Here is an 18087-nt window from a genome sequence, read left to right on the forward strand (position 1 = left end):
AAATTGCCAGTTTTGTTTTTCACCCAAAGTTGCGTCTTATTGAGCCTCAAAAGTCGTCTGAAGAAGTGTTTTGCGAGAAATGCACAATAAAAAAGTTATGGAGAAAAATCGCAAAATTGTAGAGTCACCCTAACTTGATTCAGAAAAAATGCCTTAATGGAAACGGCTTGAGATAGAGGGATTCCGTCTTCTGTAAAATTACTCAAAATACTTGAAGCTATAAAATTGCTAAAGTGCTAAATAAACGTACAGCTTGAACAATTACAGACCATACATTTACGAAAAATCATTTTACACGGCTTCCATGGGCCATGTAATCGACTTCAGGGATTTGAACCAAATTTTGTCAGACTGTCTTTTTTAGGTCAAATAGTAAAAATTCTAAATTTGGTGCCATCTGATCCTGTTCACGATTAGTGGGAGCACCTACTTTATTAAAGAAATTTCGCGGCTACTATTACTTTATATTTAAGACACATTGCAAGCTTAAGTAAGTTCAGAAATTCATTTTTTTAGGTTTGCGTAACGACCAAAAGTAGGGGGAGGTTGAGTTTTGTGACACAATCGGACAGAGGGGAGAAGGGAGGGGGTCTGAAAAAGCAAAACAATGATGGACGTCATATTCGAATCGTCCCAAGGGTACACAAACTTTCCATTCATTGTCACTGGTATTCTATTGGTATAAAAACTTGGGCTTAAACGTCTTTCTAATACACTGACCCTTCTTTATCGGCAAACTTTGCAGCCGGCTGTTAGAGTACAGGGCAATACGGGGTAGTGCGAAAATCCTACTGCCGAGATTCGAACATACGACGACTTGCTTGTTAGACCAGCATCGTAAGGTTGGGTTATTAAATCTCAAGAGAAAACACTGACTGCGACCGAAACAATTTCCGGATGAACAAACTGGAAGACGAGGAGCTATTTTGACATTGTTTTCTCTTACTCATAAACAATGAGCACTGGGAAGTCATCATATAAAATTAAAAAAAAAACGTTTTTCTTGGAAATCTAGAAATGCTAGCCAAATTTACTGCTATTTTAATCAAAACAAGTTTCCTCTAAACTTCGTGTCAAATAAATGATTTCAGAATAGCAGTATTGTGGAATCAACTGCTGAAATATATGGAGTAACAAGAATATAAGTTACAATGTACATTGTTTTGAATCAAAATGATAAGCTATCAGAACCAGATAATCCATATATTTGTTCCCTTCAAAAGCGTATCAAATTCTGTGGTGCTCATTGTCTGCCCACAATGTTTCTTCTGGAAGATGAAAAATTATATGGCTTATCCTATTTCAGAGTAATTTATTCTTATAACATTGGTATGTATAGTACGAAGTATGGTAAACAATGTAGGTCCGATTAACTCGCAATACAGTGTTATTGAACTAAATAAATTTTGTTCGACTCTGATGTTTTTAAGTAAAGCGTAGGTAATAATTATAACGATATCCACAAATAATGACACTTCTTTATTGCATGGTAACGAACCCCATTTCAACAATACGCAACACTTATCAGGTAAACTCTTAACAATAATATAATAAATATGGCTCAGTGATAACAATATATACGTAGTTTATACATCAATACAGATTTGAACATCAATCATCGTAGAGTTCATGTTTAGTAGTATATATACACTAAATCCAACTGTCTTAATTGCTAATAACTGAACAGGTTTAAAATTTTAATATCCAGCACAAAATTAATCCTGCCAAATCATCTGGCCAATAAAATTAACTTTTTCTAAGCTACTATTGGCAAAAACAAAATTCGAGCTTTTACTCGTATCAGAAATTCAAGTTTTGATAGTGCAGTATACCTGGAAGCTTCTCAGCGAATTTGATTTCCGAAGTCGAGCTCGTAAGATAACGTTAAACGTATTTTTAAGTCAATCACTTTCTAATGTATACCGAGGCTAATATTACAGAGGACACTCACTTCAATAAGTAACTTTGGGCATTCAGTGCTCTCGTCAATTTTTCAATACAAAAATATGACAAGAGCTCTGAATGACAATATACGAAATACAGTGTATCTATGATATTGATCATTGAGTGTTTACCACTTTGCACACTATTCTCAGTTTTAAATTGTGTTTTTACTGCTTTCATCCTCTCAGGTCTCATCTAAGTGTCGAATTATGAAGTAAGCGATAAAACGACGATGACATTCATTCATTTTGTTCGAAATAGCGACTGTTGGAACCCTGCTCGATAAATGCTGTTATACCGCCAGTATAGTGCTCAATGGAATATTACGTCTCCAATGAAAAGCTCAATCTGCAAATGAATCATTCCACACTCTAAAATATTTTTCCGTATAAGTTGATTGGTTTGATCTAACGTTTGATAGAAGATTCCTTTTAAATTGTACAAACTCAGATTTTGAGCAGAAAATCTGTTCTATTTGGGCTGCTTGCTACCAATTAATCTACTTTTGAATTCCTCGTACGGATTATTTCAGGTTTTGAACTTGAGTTTATGCACTTTGTAAAGATTTCAAGTAATTTCAACTATTTATATGGTCAGCTAGTGAAACATAAAATTCAAATACGATTGAAAGTAGGCTGAAAAGAACCTTTCACAGGTATATTTGTTACGGAATTTATCAGAAGTATGAGACTACACGGTTTTACAGTTTTCGATTAAGACACTATGAATGAGTAACAAATTGAAGACGATGCAAAGTTATAGTAGTAAGTAGAATTTCGTGAAAACAGGGTTTTATCGAAAACTTGGAAAACCCTCTTGATATAGGGTTGCCAAGTCTGAAAATTACAAAAACCGGCCGGTCGGTCCCGTCTTCAAAAAAAATGCGGGGGGGGGGGGGGGGGGTTAAGTCAGGTCACTGTGGAATTTTTGTATTTATAGCATATTAGAGGATTTTCCTGAAATGTATAAATGCTAGTCGCCGGTAGCATATAACCGTTGACAGTTTCCCGTGTAAATAGGATGATGAGCAGTCAGTGGAGACGAACGGCAGGACATCACAGTCGCAACCACACCAAACATTGAATGGAATATTGGAGGTAGTAACAACCTGCTTCTGGCGCTAGTGGACAATTTAATGTATATTACCGCCAGAAGCAAGGTATTGCCACTGCGAAACTAGCTATCTTCAATGATCCACTGCTCAGGATTATTAATAAATTTATCAGAAAATTTAAAAAATCAGGTAAAAAGTACAAATCCGGCTTCATATGTCGGCAAATCGGCCTTTTTGCCGGATTGACCGGCCACCGGCTTTGTAAGTGAAAAACCGGTCGGGCCGGCCAAAAACCGGCCACTTGGCAACCCTATCTTGATAGTTCCTATTTACTTCAAGTGATTTTGTTCATAGTTTTAGCACTTTACAATTGCTCAAATACTGCAGCCACCAAAGATTCATAATTCAACGTAATCGTTTAGGTACACATAAAAAATAATAGTTCTCAACTCCTTCACTTGTGTTACATGCGGCGTGCGTCATCTCATCCGGACTATCACAACAAATTCGTATAGCTTAGCTTCTTTGGGGATCTTCACAAGATTCGAATGGATTATTTTGCTTAGTTTATGTAACTAGGATCCTGAATGAGAATTCGGTAGTTGATTCACAAGGATGTATAACTCAGTAAAGAAGTCGTCTAAACTGAAGAATAGGAATTCTCGCTGAAAGTAATTCTGAAAGCTAGATTCCCGATGTGCATAAGAGATGTGGTAAGAGCAATGTGATCCTCGAAACCATTGGACGACTGACAAATTTTGTTTGACGTTACGAAATTAAAAATATAAAGATTTCGAAGCCTGAAGCGAAAATAGGTATTTCTGTTTCCCAAACGCAAATCCCAAACAAATTACGGCAAATTTGCTGTTACAAATTAGATTTCTGAAAGCAATAATACTGGTTTCTTAGTATAAAGACTGTATTCGAAAAATATTGGACAGTAAAAATTGGAAATTTAGTAAAAATGGCTAAAAGGAGCTAACTTTCATCAACATTACGCTGGCATATTCATGTTGATGGCATCTTAGCATATGTGGAAAAGAAACAGCAGATCACTGGGTACGTTTTCCTCCACAGTGTTGGCAGCGGATTTATCTGTCAAGACTGTGGGTTAAGTAGGCTTAATGATTGAGTGTTGAGTGACTTTGGAACAAGAAAAAGTGCGCTTCTCAAAGATGGATTAGTAAACAGCTTGGAATCGCACATTCAACCGTGTGGTTGGTAGTTAACCTAGCGTCGATTCTGGATCTGGCAAAAAAGGCGAAAGCTTCAGTTTGTTTTGTGCAAAAAAATAAAATGACGCGTTCTGGACTACACATGTACATAGTTTAGAAGGCACCGAACAAGGGTGACAAACAGAATACGATGGTCAAAACTGTTCTGCTTTGTGACACATAATGAAACCTATATCAAGGTTGACATCAAATGCGGGACAGAAATACTGCATAGCCACCTCTAAGCTTGTAGTTTCCGAGAGTGTATAGAATAAGAAGCTCTCGAGTATCGCCCAAAAATTCTTGTCTGGTAAGCGATCTGTGAATGTAAAAAATGAGTCAGCCATTTACCACATCAGGGACCGTCAACGGACAAATCTACAAGAACGAATGCCTCCAAAAGTGACTTCCGCTCTTCTTGATTTCTCACAAAATCCCGATACTGTTTTGACTGGATTTGGCACTCTGCCACTGTGTCCGATCTGTAAAGCCCTATAAGATGATGTATGACAATCAAGCTTGTCGCCTAGTTAGTTTCGACCTACGATGATGGTCCAGCAAGTCAGTCGTCGTATGTTCGAATCTCGTCTGGGCGGTGCTGCTGAAGTTAGTAGGATCGCTGCACTAGCCCCGTAATAGATCATTGAAAATAGTTAATTTTGAAGCGACAACAGCTTGCTTCTGCAACACTGTTGCTCAATAACTAAGCCAGCATTCCGGAACTTTTAAAAGAATGCGTTGATTACAGTTTTTTTTAAAGCACGTGCTTTTGCCTCACTAATAATAGCGAACATTCGGCGTTGGAAACTACTAGCGATTTATGATAAAGAATAAACTCCCTAAGAACCTATCTTCTCGAAATCAGATGAAAATTGCACAGGTTTTTACAAGAATGAGATGACGCAGCTTGTATTCAAATGTAACAAAAAGAATTCTCACTTCCTACATAGCACATTCCACTGATTGGCTGGTTTTGAATTTGATAGTGGTATACTTTTTTTTTTGAAAAAACAACCTAGACAAGAACTACCTAAATGACTTCTATCGGTATTTCGCTCAACTACTTTAGCCCCATCGCGATGCCAGTGAATATAATGATCTGAGCAGTTCCAGAGCCCTTGTGTCCGAGTGGTGGTTCGAGTAACTGTTGTTGGATTCCGCAACAAACTCTTCTGCTGTTCCTAAACTCTTTTGTACCCGATTGCTAGTAGTGACTCTCGTTCGGAAGGCTCTTTGTAGCACTGGAGTGGTATGTTCAACTGGTGGTCTATTAGTTACAACAGTAGAAATAACAGTTGTCGTTGGTATGTCGGTCGTAGTCAGTGCCGCTGTTGTAGTTTCATAATCGATTGTCGTCGTCGGGAGGCTAGTTGTTGTGTATTGATCTGGAAAGAAACTTGTTGATGTGACAGAATCCGATTCATCACTGTTGAATCGTTGCTCGATGAATTTTGTAGATGCTTCAAAAGACAAATCAAGGTTTGTGGACTTGGTATCTTCATATGCTAATGTAGTTGTTTCGAGATTCTCCAATTGTTTCGACTCTCTGCCTGCTGTTGTACCAATAAATTTTTCAAACTGCAAATTCTGATACGTGGTTAGCGGAAGTGTTGTTGTAGTCCTAGTGGATGTTTTATTAAGATCTCTTCTCTTATGCGATGCGGAGGTAACAATTCTTATTTCACTGCTATCATTCTCTGTACTATCCATGTTAATGAGTGCATTAAGCAATGCTCTTCTGGATTCTTCTACGGTTTTATTATAGTCGTCGTCACAAGTTTGAATCAGGAGTAGAATCAGTCTTCGGACAGATTTGTTTGTTTCTGCCGTTTTCATTACATTCATCAAATGGTCTGCTTCAGAATCATTCAGATCACCGAACATTTGGTTCGCCTTTCGCTGCATAGTCTCTATCAGTTCATTTGATTCTTCGTTACCTACCTTACTTTGGATATTACTTTTCCCGTGTCTTGTGGAAAAATTATTTGTAATACTACCAGAAGACGGGGTGGTAGAAGCAACTATGGACCTCGTAGAGGTTTTTTGGTTTCTTGGAAGATAAGTATGGGCATTCAATATAGTTGTTTTCTCTTCCTCTTGGGAATGCATTAACCCGTCATTAATAGTAAGTGGATCAAGAAATACAGTATACGAAAGAGTTGTTTTTGAGTTAGGAGTTATTTTACCTACATCTGGAATAGATGACGTAGCATAGTTTGGAAAGAGAGTTGTAACTTCAACTTGGTTGTCACTGGGAAATTTTCTTGTGATATAATGGCCTTTAAGAGCATTTGGCGTAGAGGTCATTGTGGCATTAAAACTTGCAGTAATATTTTTGCCACTTGTCTGCAGTTCTTTCTCCAAATTTAGAAAGCTGTATATAGTTTTAGCTTGTTTGCTTGTATCAATTTGATTACGATTTGCGACTATCGATTGACTTTGAGCTCGCTGTAATTGTTCGTCATCTTCTAACAAATCATGATCTGGGGGCTGAAAAATTGAGCTAGGTTGCCTAAGCTTTTGATTGTGTGGTGGAAGTAAATCGAAATAAACCGTTGGAGTGGAGTCAGTTGTCGTTGTTACAACGGCAATATCTTGTCCCCAACGAAGTGGAACAGCTTGAGTGTCAGAGAGTGCAGTGGGGTATGTGTCTGTAATTGGTGTGCTATTGGCTGGTTTGACATCTTTGCCATATGGATCCGGAGTGGAATGTTTTTTGAATTGTTCATGCAATGGAAAATAGCTGGAACTGCCGGTTTTTTCATCCGTATCCTCAATACTTTCTACAACTTTGAATGCTGGTGGTTTCAAAGTTCCCAATTCTTCATTTACTTCATCAGCCAACTCGTTTTTATTGTCCGTTTTAAGAGTCGATTCTAGCGCTTTAGGTTGGCGTTCTTTATAATTAAGCGCATTTTTTTCCAGACTGTCAGATATAAGATTAGAAACTGAAGGTCTCTTTTTGCTGTCACCAAGTTTAGATGTCATTGCAGGTTGTATCCCCAACGTAGATGTTGTTGTAAATGGAGTCTCTGTTGTAGTTTCAGCACTGGTGGTGTGTGCTTCCGTTTTAGCTGTCGTTGATGGTACGAAATCTGAGAAATCAAGAACTTCTAAATCATCCGTCACAGCTGTCCGTGGCGAAGGGGTGGCTTGCTGTTGCGAGGAATAGTATCCAGCTTCATCAGTAAATATATCTTCGTTCTGGTTAATTCTATTATCGATCTGATTAGAAAATCCGGAGTAGACAGGTTCTTTGGGTCTTATTTCCGATAGAATGCGACGAAAAGATTCAGGATCTTGCAAATATGCTGACAGCGCATGTGTAAAAACCTGTGCCAATTCTCGAATTTGAGGCGAGCCGGAGGCACCAAATATTGGATGCCTAGAAAATTGCCCCTCTAAATCATTATTATTATCATCTTCAATGCGTGTTTCGAATTCTAAACTCTCTGTGGTTGTGCTAGGATCTTTAACATCGAATAATTGCTGATATTTGTCAATAGTTTTTTGACTGAATAGTTTCGCACTCACAGGATTACGATTATTGTCCGTTTCCACACGTTCTGTTTGATGATGTGTAGTGACAGGGGTAGTGACAGTTGCTGCCGTATTATTTTCCGAATCGTTCGCGAAATAAAGAGCTAGCGAGTGCAGTGCGTTTGGTCCAGAAGATGGTGGGACTTCTACTCCGGGTCGACTCTCTAATGCGGCTTCTGACATTTCCAATTTCTGAAGGGTTTTCATCATTTCAATAGCGTGTTCTACTGCACCTGACTGCGACGCTGCTGTCGGAATTACTGGCGTTGTACTTTCCGGTAAAGCTCTATTGAGTATCGTTGGAATGGTAGGCGTATAAAATGGCTTATCCTTGGCTTTTGTATTTGGCTTTCTTGCCGTTGTGTAAGCTGGAAAATTTAAGTTGTCTTGAGGGGGGGTCTGAGGTATTTTTGAACTTCTAGGTTCAAAGCTCATTTGCGGTTTGCGTTCAGCTGCTTTCTGGTTTAACGTGCTGGTTTGATGCGTTGTACTTCCACGATTCCCTGAAGTAGCGGTCGTTGCTTTTATAGTTTGTTGCCTAGTAGTTGTCGATGTTGGTGGGCTGTCAGTTGTTTTTGTGATAAATGGTTTAGCATTAAAATTGAATGAATTTTTGGAACCGAATGTATCTCCATTATTATTCAAAACTTTAGCAGAACGAGATTGTTCCTCTCGTTTGTCATTCTTGTCTATGAATTTGATAGGTTTATCGTAACTATAGCCATGACTTCCAGCTCCCTCAATTATTTTCATAGGGGACGGATAACTATATCCATCAAGATTTTTTCCGGTACGGAAAAATGACGCAGTTTCAGCTGCAGTTTGAGATTCTTCCGAGCTTGATCTCTCTGATTTGGAGTTTTTATTTGTTCTTCTAACGTTATTTCGTTTCAATGAAATATCCACAAAGTCTATGCTTTCATCTGATTGTTCGATACTAGTATCCATTCGGCGATTGAAGGTGATTGCATCATAATTAGGCCCAAACGGATTGTTCAAAAGCGCGTGCTTACGTTGCACGTTTAAAGAAAATTGCTCGGGGGATTTTATTGGCTGAGGAATTGGATGTTTGCTTTGAATTCTAGCCCGCTGTGCTTGGGTCAGCATTTCTGAACTTTCCGCATAATGATTGGGTGCTGCTGCGCAATCAACCTTGAACCACCAGTCACAGATTAGATCGAGCTGACGGAATATAGTACCATTCGGACACAAAAATGATATCTTTTTACCTTCATCACATATGTGGAAAGCCTGGAAATGAATTTTTAAAATATGCAAACAGTATTTTAAAGTGTATTTATTTCTATACCTGACATTTCGTGTCCAGATCGGCAAAATATCCATTGCCATATTGTCGACAATTAAAGTTTGTATTCGGAATCCCAGTTAATATTGGGAAATCAATTCCAGGCCGGCCAACAACGCCCTGGTAGTTTTCGAAATCGACGTTAGCGCTGTCAAGTATTAACCGCTTCTGAAATCTTTTCTGTTGCTGTTCATCGTTTACTTCCTTATCAGTATATTCCTGGAACTGAGTCGCTCCTGTTCGTGCCGCCAGAATACGAGCTGGCGTTGTGATTCGCTGGAAAATTTACAATTATAAGGAAAACCACTATTTTATATTTTTTAAGTCAATGCTTACCTTTGAACATAAGCACCTTTGAAAATGGCAGGTTAATAGTATGCCTGAAATAAAAGTATATCATGAAATAATTGGGTCAATTGATAGTCTAGGTAGGATACGGGAGAGTGTTATCAGCCCATTAAGCGATTGCTTTTCTTTTTCGACCTAGGCCTAGTTCTAATGGAAGAACAGCTAGTTTTGATGTAGTATAACGGTAGATTAGTTACATTTTTGAGAAAATAGTTGTAAAATCTTAAAGTAAAATGGCAATGTATTTATTTAGCGAAAGAAAAGGAAAATAGGATGCATTTGGAAACAGGCGGAAAATACACTCCCGTACCCTATGTAACGACAATTCCAGTCATATTGATACTCGTCGTCTACGATGATATTAAATTCATTATATTTGCGTATACTAGCATTGAAATATTTGGTCCATATTTTAATGTCAAGATCATATCTCTGGTAATCAGTAAGGTCCCTAAGAGTCTGTGATTACCGAAATTGTTTGACTACCTATCGCAGTTTATTTTTAACGGTTAACTTTGCAATAGACGAAATGAAACTGGAAGAAGAAAGTAATGAAATAAAGGTATAAATAGAATCCTTAGAGCAGTATCTTTAGGGCTAAAGCATGGAAGGGTCATCTTAAGCGCGTTTCATAGTACCTAAGTTATATTTTGCCAAATTAGGAGATACACAGGTTAGAACCGGCATACAGTAATACCTCGAAATAAGGCAACCTCAATTTAAAGTAACTTCGGCATACCATACTTGCTATAACATAACTTTTGCCAATTGGCGGAGATAGGGGGGCTACGGGCTAGACTGCATAATCAAAGCCGATTAATAACAGATTCGAACCCAAAGGACTCGACATGGGCCTGTATGATTCGCTGACATTGCGTAACCCTAGAACCAAATGAGCGCTTGTCAATCTATTTTGCATAGGTAAAAAGGTAGCCTTGTGAAAACCTTAACATGAACGTATATTGCATATGATAATAAAATGATAATAAGGATACTTACATGTTTGAATTATCACAAAATGCCCAAAATGCATCTTTGATTGGTAATCTATGAAAGAAAGAAAAAATCTTTATTATTATATGCAGGTAGTGCTCATCAGCAAGAAAACAAATTTCATTATAAACTGTTTTTCATTAAGATGAAACCAGAATCGTTTTGCATTTATTTATTATCGATTGACGCTTAGTTTAGGTTAACTTTTTTGAAGGAATTGAGCTGATTGCTAGTGTGTCCGCCATTCATTTTTTTAAACATAACATGATGAAACTATTGCGAATAAAATTATTGTTACCTATATGAAAAAAGTTGCCGATATGTGCCACAGTGACTGTCATTGTTAAAAATACTCTGCTCTACTGTTAACAGTGCAAATCTGTTTTGTTCGTCCAAATAGGTTCACAAAAATGCGGTTTAATCCACCTAGTGGTGAAAGGAACCTTTGTTATACGGTCTTACTTGCTATATGAGATAGAAATCGCCACGTCTTCGGGATATAATTCATCTATTGGTTAACGTTGCGTAGTGCGTTGGTTTACTTAAAATTTTTGAAAATTGAATAAGTTTAGAAAATTTTAACAAAATAGAAGCACCTAAAAATTTTAATATTGCTGAGTAAGGATAAGTAAGTTGTACTAAATTGAGTAAGTGCAAGTAAAAGTAAGTTGCAAAAGGAAATATTATTCTTTAACATATACATTTCCCAGTAAAGGTCTAATTTATAGGTTTTTGAACTATGCATAATTTTTTGTAATGCCATTCTATTTGATTCACATTAATGAAGTTTTCTTGAATAAATTTCATCAATTTTTATTAACCTTCGGTTACTCACGCTGTTGTATTTTGTACAACACATGTAGGTTTTTGAACGCCATAGTGTTAGAAAGTTGCAAATCGTTGTTTATCTAACGTATATTCTTCAATAAACTTGTTATGAGCAAAATGTCATAATTATTCAATGCATTAATACGTTAAATTGTTGGGAAAATAGATAAGCATAAACCGACATCACAGAAATGAAGCTAGCAGCATGTGAGGCGTACCGCAATTGAGTCCAACTGGAATTGTCTCTCGTTTCTTCATATGGAAAAATGGTGTCTGTATGCAGCAAAACTATCAGCAAATGTAAAATGTTTAAAATGTATCCGTCTGCTGGTAGTCGAGGAATTCAGGGTCAAAATTAGAGTATTTTTTACAATCAAAGTTCTACAGTTCCTGAACAAGCAAACATAGAGGTATACTATGTTCAGCAAAGTTGTGTATATTTACTAAATTATACAACAATTACAAAAAGAGCTAAAATAGGAAAACTAATTTTGCAAATTCATATACAATACATAAGATTTTTCTATCTTCGCCGAATAGATAGAAGGTTCCTGGCTTCAGTAAAATTTCTTGTAATGAGATGCTCTAAAACTTTATAGAACACATCAATGTTTTATATTGAAGCTGAAGAAAAATATTTTTCTTATCTCACTTTTAGAGGGATTGATCAAAATTTAAATTCCACCAAACGATAGAGCTTTCAATTTCAAGAAACTCTTCCAAAGGTTCGATAAACCTAAAACCAAGTTTACCCAGTCAAAACTCAAGTGCGCACGTTTCTTTGGTTCTGGGCTATTGTGCGCGCGAGTAACCGTGTTACAAAAGTTGGCGCGGTTGTTCGAGGGTTATTATCCAATTCTTCTGAAATTTTGTAGATATATTTGCAGCATTCAAACCTCTCATTTGATGCCAAAATAATTTAAACTAGATAAATTATCTTAGATGAAATCGTTATAAATTATTTTAAATTTTAATGTGTTGTATACGATTGCGCATAACTTTCAAATTAAATGTCCAATCAAAAAACATATCAATATATTACCTATATTGATATTAAAGATATACAGTGGTTTACCGATTTTATCTACCCATCCGAAAATTTTTGGTAGATATATTTGGAAAGTAGACAAATTTGGGGAAAAATAAATTGCTCCAAAATAATTTAAATGAACAAAAAATATTGTTAATATTGATCATTTTCTTCAATTATGTATTATTTTAGCGTAATTTTACGCATAGGGCTCATTTTATTCATATCAACCATTAATCATAATGCATTTCAACTCAGCAATACAGTGGTATTCCGATTATATTTACACCTGGTTTAATCTACACCCGATTTTAGGTACCCCCGATTTTGTCTACCATTTTGACCCGGTTTTATCTACCTTTTTTTTAAATTGTCATTTCAACCATGCGGCATGAAAATTTGGAAGATTTCATGTATTTATGCATAACAGAAAATATTTCTTTGTATTTTATAGTTTATTATATGGCATCTGTGGTATGTAATTATACACAGAATGGGTATAATAATGCTGAAGTCAAATACGAAAAGTAACTTCCATTTATTTTGTAATGCATATTTTTTCAACATTTCATAATGATCCTTTGTGAGATTTTTCTATACCGTAACGCTAACGGACACACCCCGTCTCCGCTAGGAACTATGGTTGTCACCTTTCTTTCTTTAAAATTCTAATCTTTTGAACCATTGAACCGATTTTAATAATTTTATTACCAAATAAAAGATATTTTAATGAGCTTTTCAGAAAAAAAAACATTAAACTGACGTTCGAAGTTTTTTATGATTGCAAAAACATTTTTTGTAAGAGCCTCTTAAAATTACTTGAAACATTTAATATATCCGTTTTTCAGTTTTTCATTATACTTTCAATGGCAAGTTAGTTGTTTACATACGATATCAAAAAACAGACCTGTGACATTTTCAGTTTTTGAGATACTCTTTTTTTTAAGAAATAAAGATATCGTTTTATTTTAAAGACGCACTTCTTTGTCAAAAACCCCTTTTATTACAAGTAAAAACAAAAATCATGCGTCTCCATTGTATTCTCGACACTTTATGAAAACTTACAGTTTCTTTGGTATACACACCATGGAAACATAAAAGGTGAATATTTTTAATGTTTTTGCGAAAACTAAAAAAAGGTTGGGCTTCAGTTCAATATTTTTTCTGAAAAGCTCATTAAAATACTTTCCATTTGGTATTAACATCATTTGAATCGGTACAATGGATCAAAAGTTATGAATTTTTAAAGAAAGAAAGGTGGAAAAAATGATAACTTTTGGGACCACACTGACTCAGAAAAGAGAACCCTAAGTACCAAATAAAAATACGGATGAAATTTACTGCAAAGGAATAAGTACACAAAATCTGAATAAAATCGGAGCAATTTTGAATTTCGACATATCGAATATAATATTTTCATAATATTGTTGATTTGACATGCATTATGGCTAATGGTTGATATGAATAATATGAGCCCTATGCGTAAAATTACGCTGAAATATTACATAATTGAAAAAAATTAATAATACAGTCATCCCAGTATTATGGGCCAGTTAAGCATGATGATTCTAAAAAATTATTGGTAGAAACACAGATTTAAATAATTTACAGTTTATAACTTAAATGGTTATGAATATATCATAATTTGATGTTCTGTAGGCAAACTTATTCCAAAATCACACACTTTTTTGCAGAACAACAAAATGTAAGCATGTTCCATTCCCAGTATTATGGGTCACTTTTAAACCTGGTCAGAATTATGGGCCATTGCTCCCAGTATTATGGGTCAGTAAAACAAAACTGGTTTTATTTAGAGAAAAGCGAGCGTGTGTGTGAGAGAGTGTATGTGTGTGAGTGTGCGTGTGTGTGAGTGTGCGTGTGTGTGAGTGTGCGTGTGTGTGAGTGTGCGTGTGTGTGAGTGTGCGTGTGTGTGAGTGTGCGTGTGTGTGAGTGTGCGTGTGTGTGAGTGTGCGTGTGTGTGAGTGTGCGTGTGTGTGAGTGTGCGTGTGTGTGAGTGTGCGTGTGTGTGAGTGTGCGTGTGTGTGAGTGTGCGTGTGTGTGAGTGTGCGTGTGTGTGAGTGTGCGTGTGTGTGAGTGTGCGTGTGTGTGAGTGTGCGTGTGTGTGAGTGTGCGTGTGTGTGAGTGTGCGTGCGTGAGTGTGCGTGTGTGTGTGTGTGTGTGTGTGTGTGTGTGTGTGTGTGTGTGTGTGTGTGTGTGTGTGTGTGTGTGTGTGTGTGTGTGTGTGTGTGTGTGTGTGTGTGTGTGTGTGTGTGTGTGTGTGTGTGTGTGTGTGTGTGTGTGTGTGTGTGTGTGTGTGGGTGGGTGGTTGGTTGCGGGTGTGGGTGGTTGGTTGGTTGTGGGTGTGGGTGTAGTTCTCTCGATTTAGTGATGCTTGCTGTATCATGTACTGTGCTCAGCAACTGTCTGAGTGAGTTGAGATTAGAATCAATTTTAGATTCTTCTTCAGGAAGCTCATCAAACTGATTCAATCTATGATGGATGGTACTCAGTGCTGTGTTCGGATTTCGAGTAAATTGTCAAGTTCATTCGAATCATGAAGAGGGCTTCATCAAGGTGATGGTCTCCAGGATAGCACATGGCAAACCAAGTATACAAAAGGTGGCTAATGCTATCCGGATACGATAGGCAGGACAAGTTGCAAGAATGCCGAACAACTACCCTGCAAAGTATTTGCCTCACATCCGGTAGGAATAAGACGACCAGGGGTGCAGCGAGCAAGATGGTTAGACTAGGTAGAGCGAGTCTGAGAAATTGGAGAGCGTTGACCCACAACCGAGTGCATTGGAGAAACTTTGTTTATCAGGCTTTGTCTTAGAACGGCAAGCCAACTAAATAAAGTAAGTAAGTTCAAGAAGAAGAAAAGTATTTGGTCCTGGCTTATTAGTTTTGGGTGGTTTCCAAAAATAACGCGGAACTGTACTGTACGGTAGATTGTGATCCCTTGCAACTTCCCGAATTTTCTCGGTTTGTCTTGCTAGATCAAGAGCATAATGCAATATATCAGAATCATAGAGCTTCGTTTTCTGTATATTGATTTTTCTTGCACGTTTTTTCGTTTTACTGAGGAAAAAAATTAAAATTATAATCAAAAACAGCGAATACGGTTGATGTATATGCTTGACCCATAATACTGGGAAAAGTCAATTTTGCTCCCAGTATTATGGGCCATTGTTTGATTTCGTATATTAAAACGGAAAATGCATTTTTCTAAATGGTTTCACCGAAATTCTATGAATACATACCTATTCCCTCAATTTTCATCCATTTTACGCTCAGACATACTAATTTACGCCGCTATTCAGCTTGTAATTCACAACCGACTTTTTATAACAACCGCAAAAATAACAACAAATTGAAAGTCGATTGGTGCCTACTGACGACTATCGGAAAATTAAGAAAATTAACGCATTGGAATTGCGTGTATTGCTGTCAACCATACAGCAGAATGTTGCTGTTATCTATTGAACTCATATTCGATAGTTAAATATTAATTTGTTACGTATAAAACTAACGTAAAGTATAGACTGCCCCATAATACTGGGTGGTCCATAATACTGGGGTGACTGTAATAGAAATATTTTTTGTTCATTTTAATCAATTAGGAGTAATTTATTTTTCCCCAAATTTGCCTACTTTCCAAATATATCTACCAAAAATTTTCGGATGGGTAGATAAAATTGGTAAACCACTGTATTATGAAAAAAGACATATGTATTGAAATTCAAAATTGCTCCGATTTTATTTAAATTTTGTGTACTTATTCCTTTGTAGTAAATTTGAGATCCGTATTTTTATTTGGTACTTAACGTTCTCTTTTCTGAGTCAGTGTGGTCCCAAAAGTTACCATTTTTTCCAACTTTTTTTTCTTTGAAAATTCATAACTTTTGATCCATTGAAACGATTTTAATGATGTTAATACCAAATGGAAAGTATTTTAATGAGCTTTTCAGAAAAAAAAAATTTGACTAAAGCCGTACCACTCCAGGACATCCTTTGAAAATTGCACGAAGTTAGATCCGGCCAGAAGATCGTAGGGCCCTCGTGTTGCTCTAACAGGGGAAGCAGATGCTTCTGTAGATCTGCCCGTTTACAGTCCCGGTAGTCACGAACGGCGCACTGTGTTTGCCACATGAGCATGTATTTCTTGGCAAACATTAAAAGTTTCTGCATCTTTACTTCCTCCAGAACATCAAACTTGTGCTGCGCGGTGAAGTACAGTAGCCCCAGAAGCTACCGGAAGTTCGCCTTGATGTAAGTCTCATCATCCACGATCAGATATTTGAGAATTTTCCAAGGGCTTGCGCAGAATAAATTCGCGACGTTGCTTTGTCCAATTTGCGAAAAACTTACCGCGATAAAAATACAGTGTAAACAATACATTCTAAACTACTTCTACCCAAACTTTCAAGAGAAAATACCCAATGGGTAATTTTCTACAGCGTTTCTTCAGTGATGCAGTTTGATATGGGAGACCCTTTAGACCTAGTCGAGCCATCTCGCACGTGAAGCCTGTCTGTTCTGGGTGCCGGGTGGGATTGTTGAAGAGAACCGTTTTCCTGTGCGTTGGTAATCTCCCCAAGCAGTGTCTGTAGTCTCTGTAGTCTGTAGTCTGGCTGGCAAAGGGTGAACATGTGCATTCCATAACCTCTGTTCATTAACTCCTATTCCTACCTCCACGAGGTGCCGGCTGGGGTACGCAACTTCGGTTGTCGTATGCTAACAGGAAAGGGGGCACAGTGGCTCCCGCCCACATTAAGATGGCAGCCCCATCAACGGGATAAGGACCTTAGGTTAACAGCCTACTGTACCAGAACACACAAAAAGTTAATGAAAATGAAAGAAGAAATCTCTCCGGATTATTGGCAACGACCTTTAGCATGAAAACACGGACACGAATCGGAACATGGAATATACTGACCCTTGCCCAGCAGGGCAAGCTGGCTCAACTTGCAAGGGAAGCTAGCCGCCTGAAGCTTGAAATCCTGGGGCTGAGCGAGGTCTGCTGGCCGGGTACTGGCGAACACAGGACATCATCCGGGCAAGTCTTGCTCTACTCTGGCATACGAGGTGAAAATGCTACTCGAGAAAGAGGAGTTGGATTCCTACTGAGCCCAGGGGCACGTGCGGCCCTGATGAAGTGGGAACCAATAAATGAGCGAATAATCGTTGCCAGATTTAGAACACGGGTTAGGAACCTTACGGCAAAACCAGTGCTATGCGCCAACAGATGCTGCCGACCTGCAGGAGAAAGAGAGCTTTTACAGCCAGCTGAACAGCGTGGTTGAGAAAATCCCGAAGGGGGACATCCAAATTCACATGGGCGACTTCAACGCGAAGATTGGCTCAAACAACGCGGACCTTGAACGCGTCATGGGACGCCATAGCCTAGGAGAGATGAGCGAAAACGGGGAGCTGTTTACAGAATTCTGTGGTAATAACGACATGGTCATTGGTGGATCGCTCTTCCCCCATAGACCAGTACATAAAGTCACGTGGGTTTCCCGCGACGGCCGAACAGAAAACCAAATCGACCACATCTGCATCAGCCGGAAATGGAGAAGGAGCCTTCTTGATGTACGCAACAGACGCAGCGCTGACATTGCATCCGACCATCATCTTGTTATCGCTGAGATACGTCTGCGCGTCGCACGTGTCCAACGACGGGAGGAGAAAGTTGGGTGCCGCTACGACGTCCGCCGATTGGAGAGTCCTGAGGTGAAAAGGGCCTTTGTTGAACAACTTGAATCTCGAGCCTCGGAGTTGCCATCTGGTGGAACCGTCGAAGAGCAATGGACCGGCATCAAGAACG

General features: G+C 38.0%; 1 protein-coding gene across 1 annotated transcript in view; it reads right to left on the bottom strand.

The window, feature by feature from the left end:
- Positions 1-5277: 5277 nt before the first annotated feature.
- LOC128735825 (mucin-3A) overlaps positions 5278-18087 on the bottom strand; it is a 121956-nt gene continuing 109146 nt past the window's right edge. Inside the window, exons 3-4 of the mRNA XM_053830310.1 lie at positions 9062-9334; positions 5278-9003 (exon numbers count right to left, since the gene is read on the bottom strand). Coding sequence (XP_053686285.1) covers positions 5278-9003; positions 9062-9334 — 3999 coding nt within the window. The remainder of the gene's footprint in view (positions 9004-9061; positions 9335-18087) is intronic.

The sequence above is a fragment of the Sabethes cyaneus genome, chromosome 2 (genome assembly GCF_943734655.1).
Source record: "Sabethes cyaneus chromosome 2, idSabCyanKW18_F2, whole genome shotgun sequence".
Taxonomy (NCBI): domain Eukaryota; kingdom Metazoa; phylum Arthropoda; class Insecta; order Diptera; family Culicidae; genus Sabethes; species Sabethes cyaneus.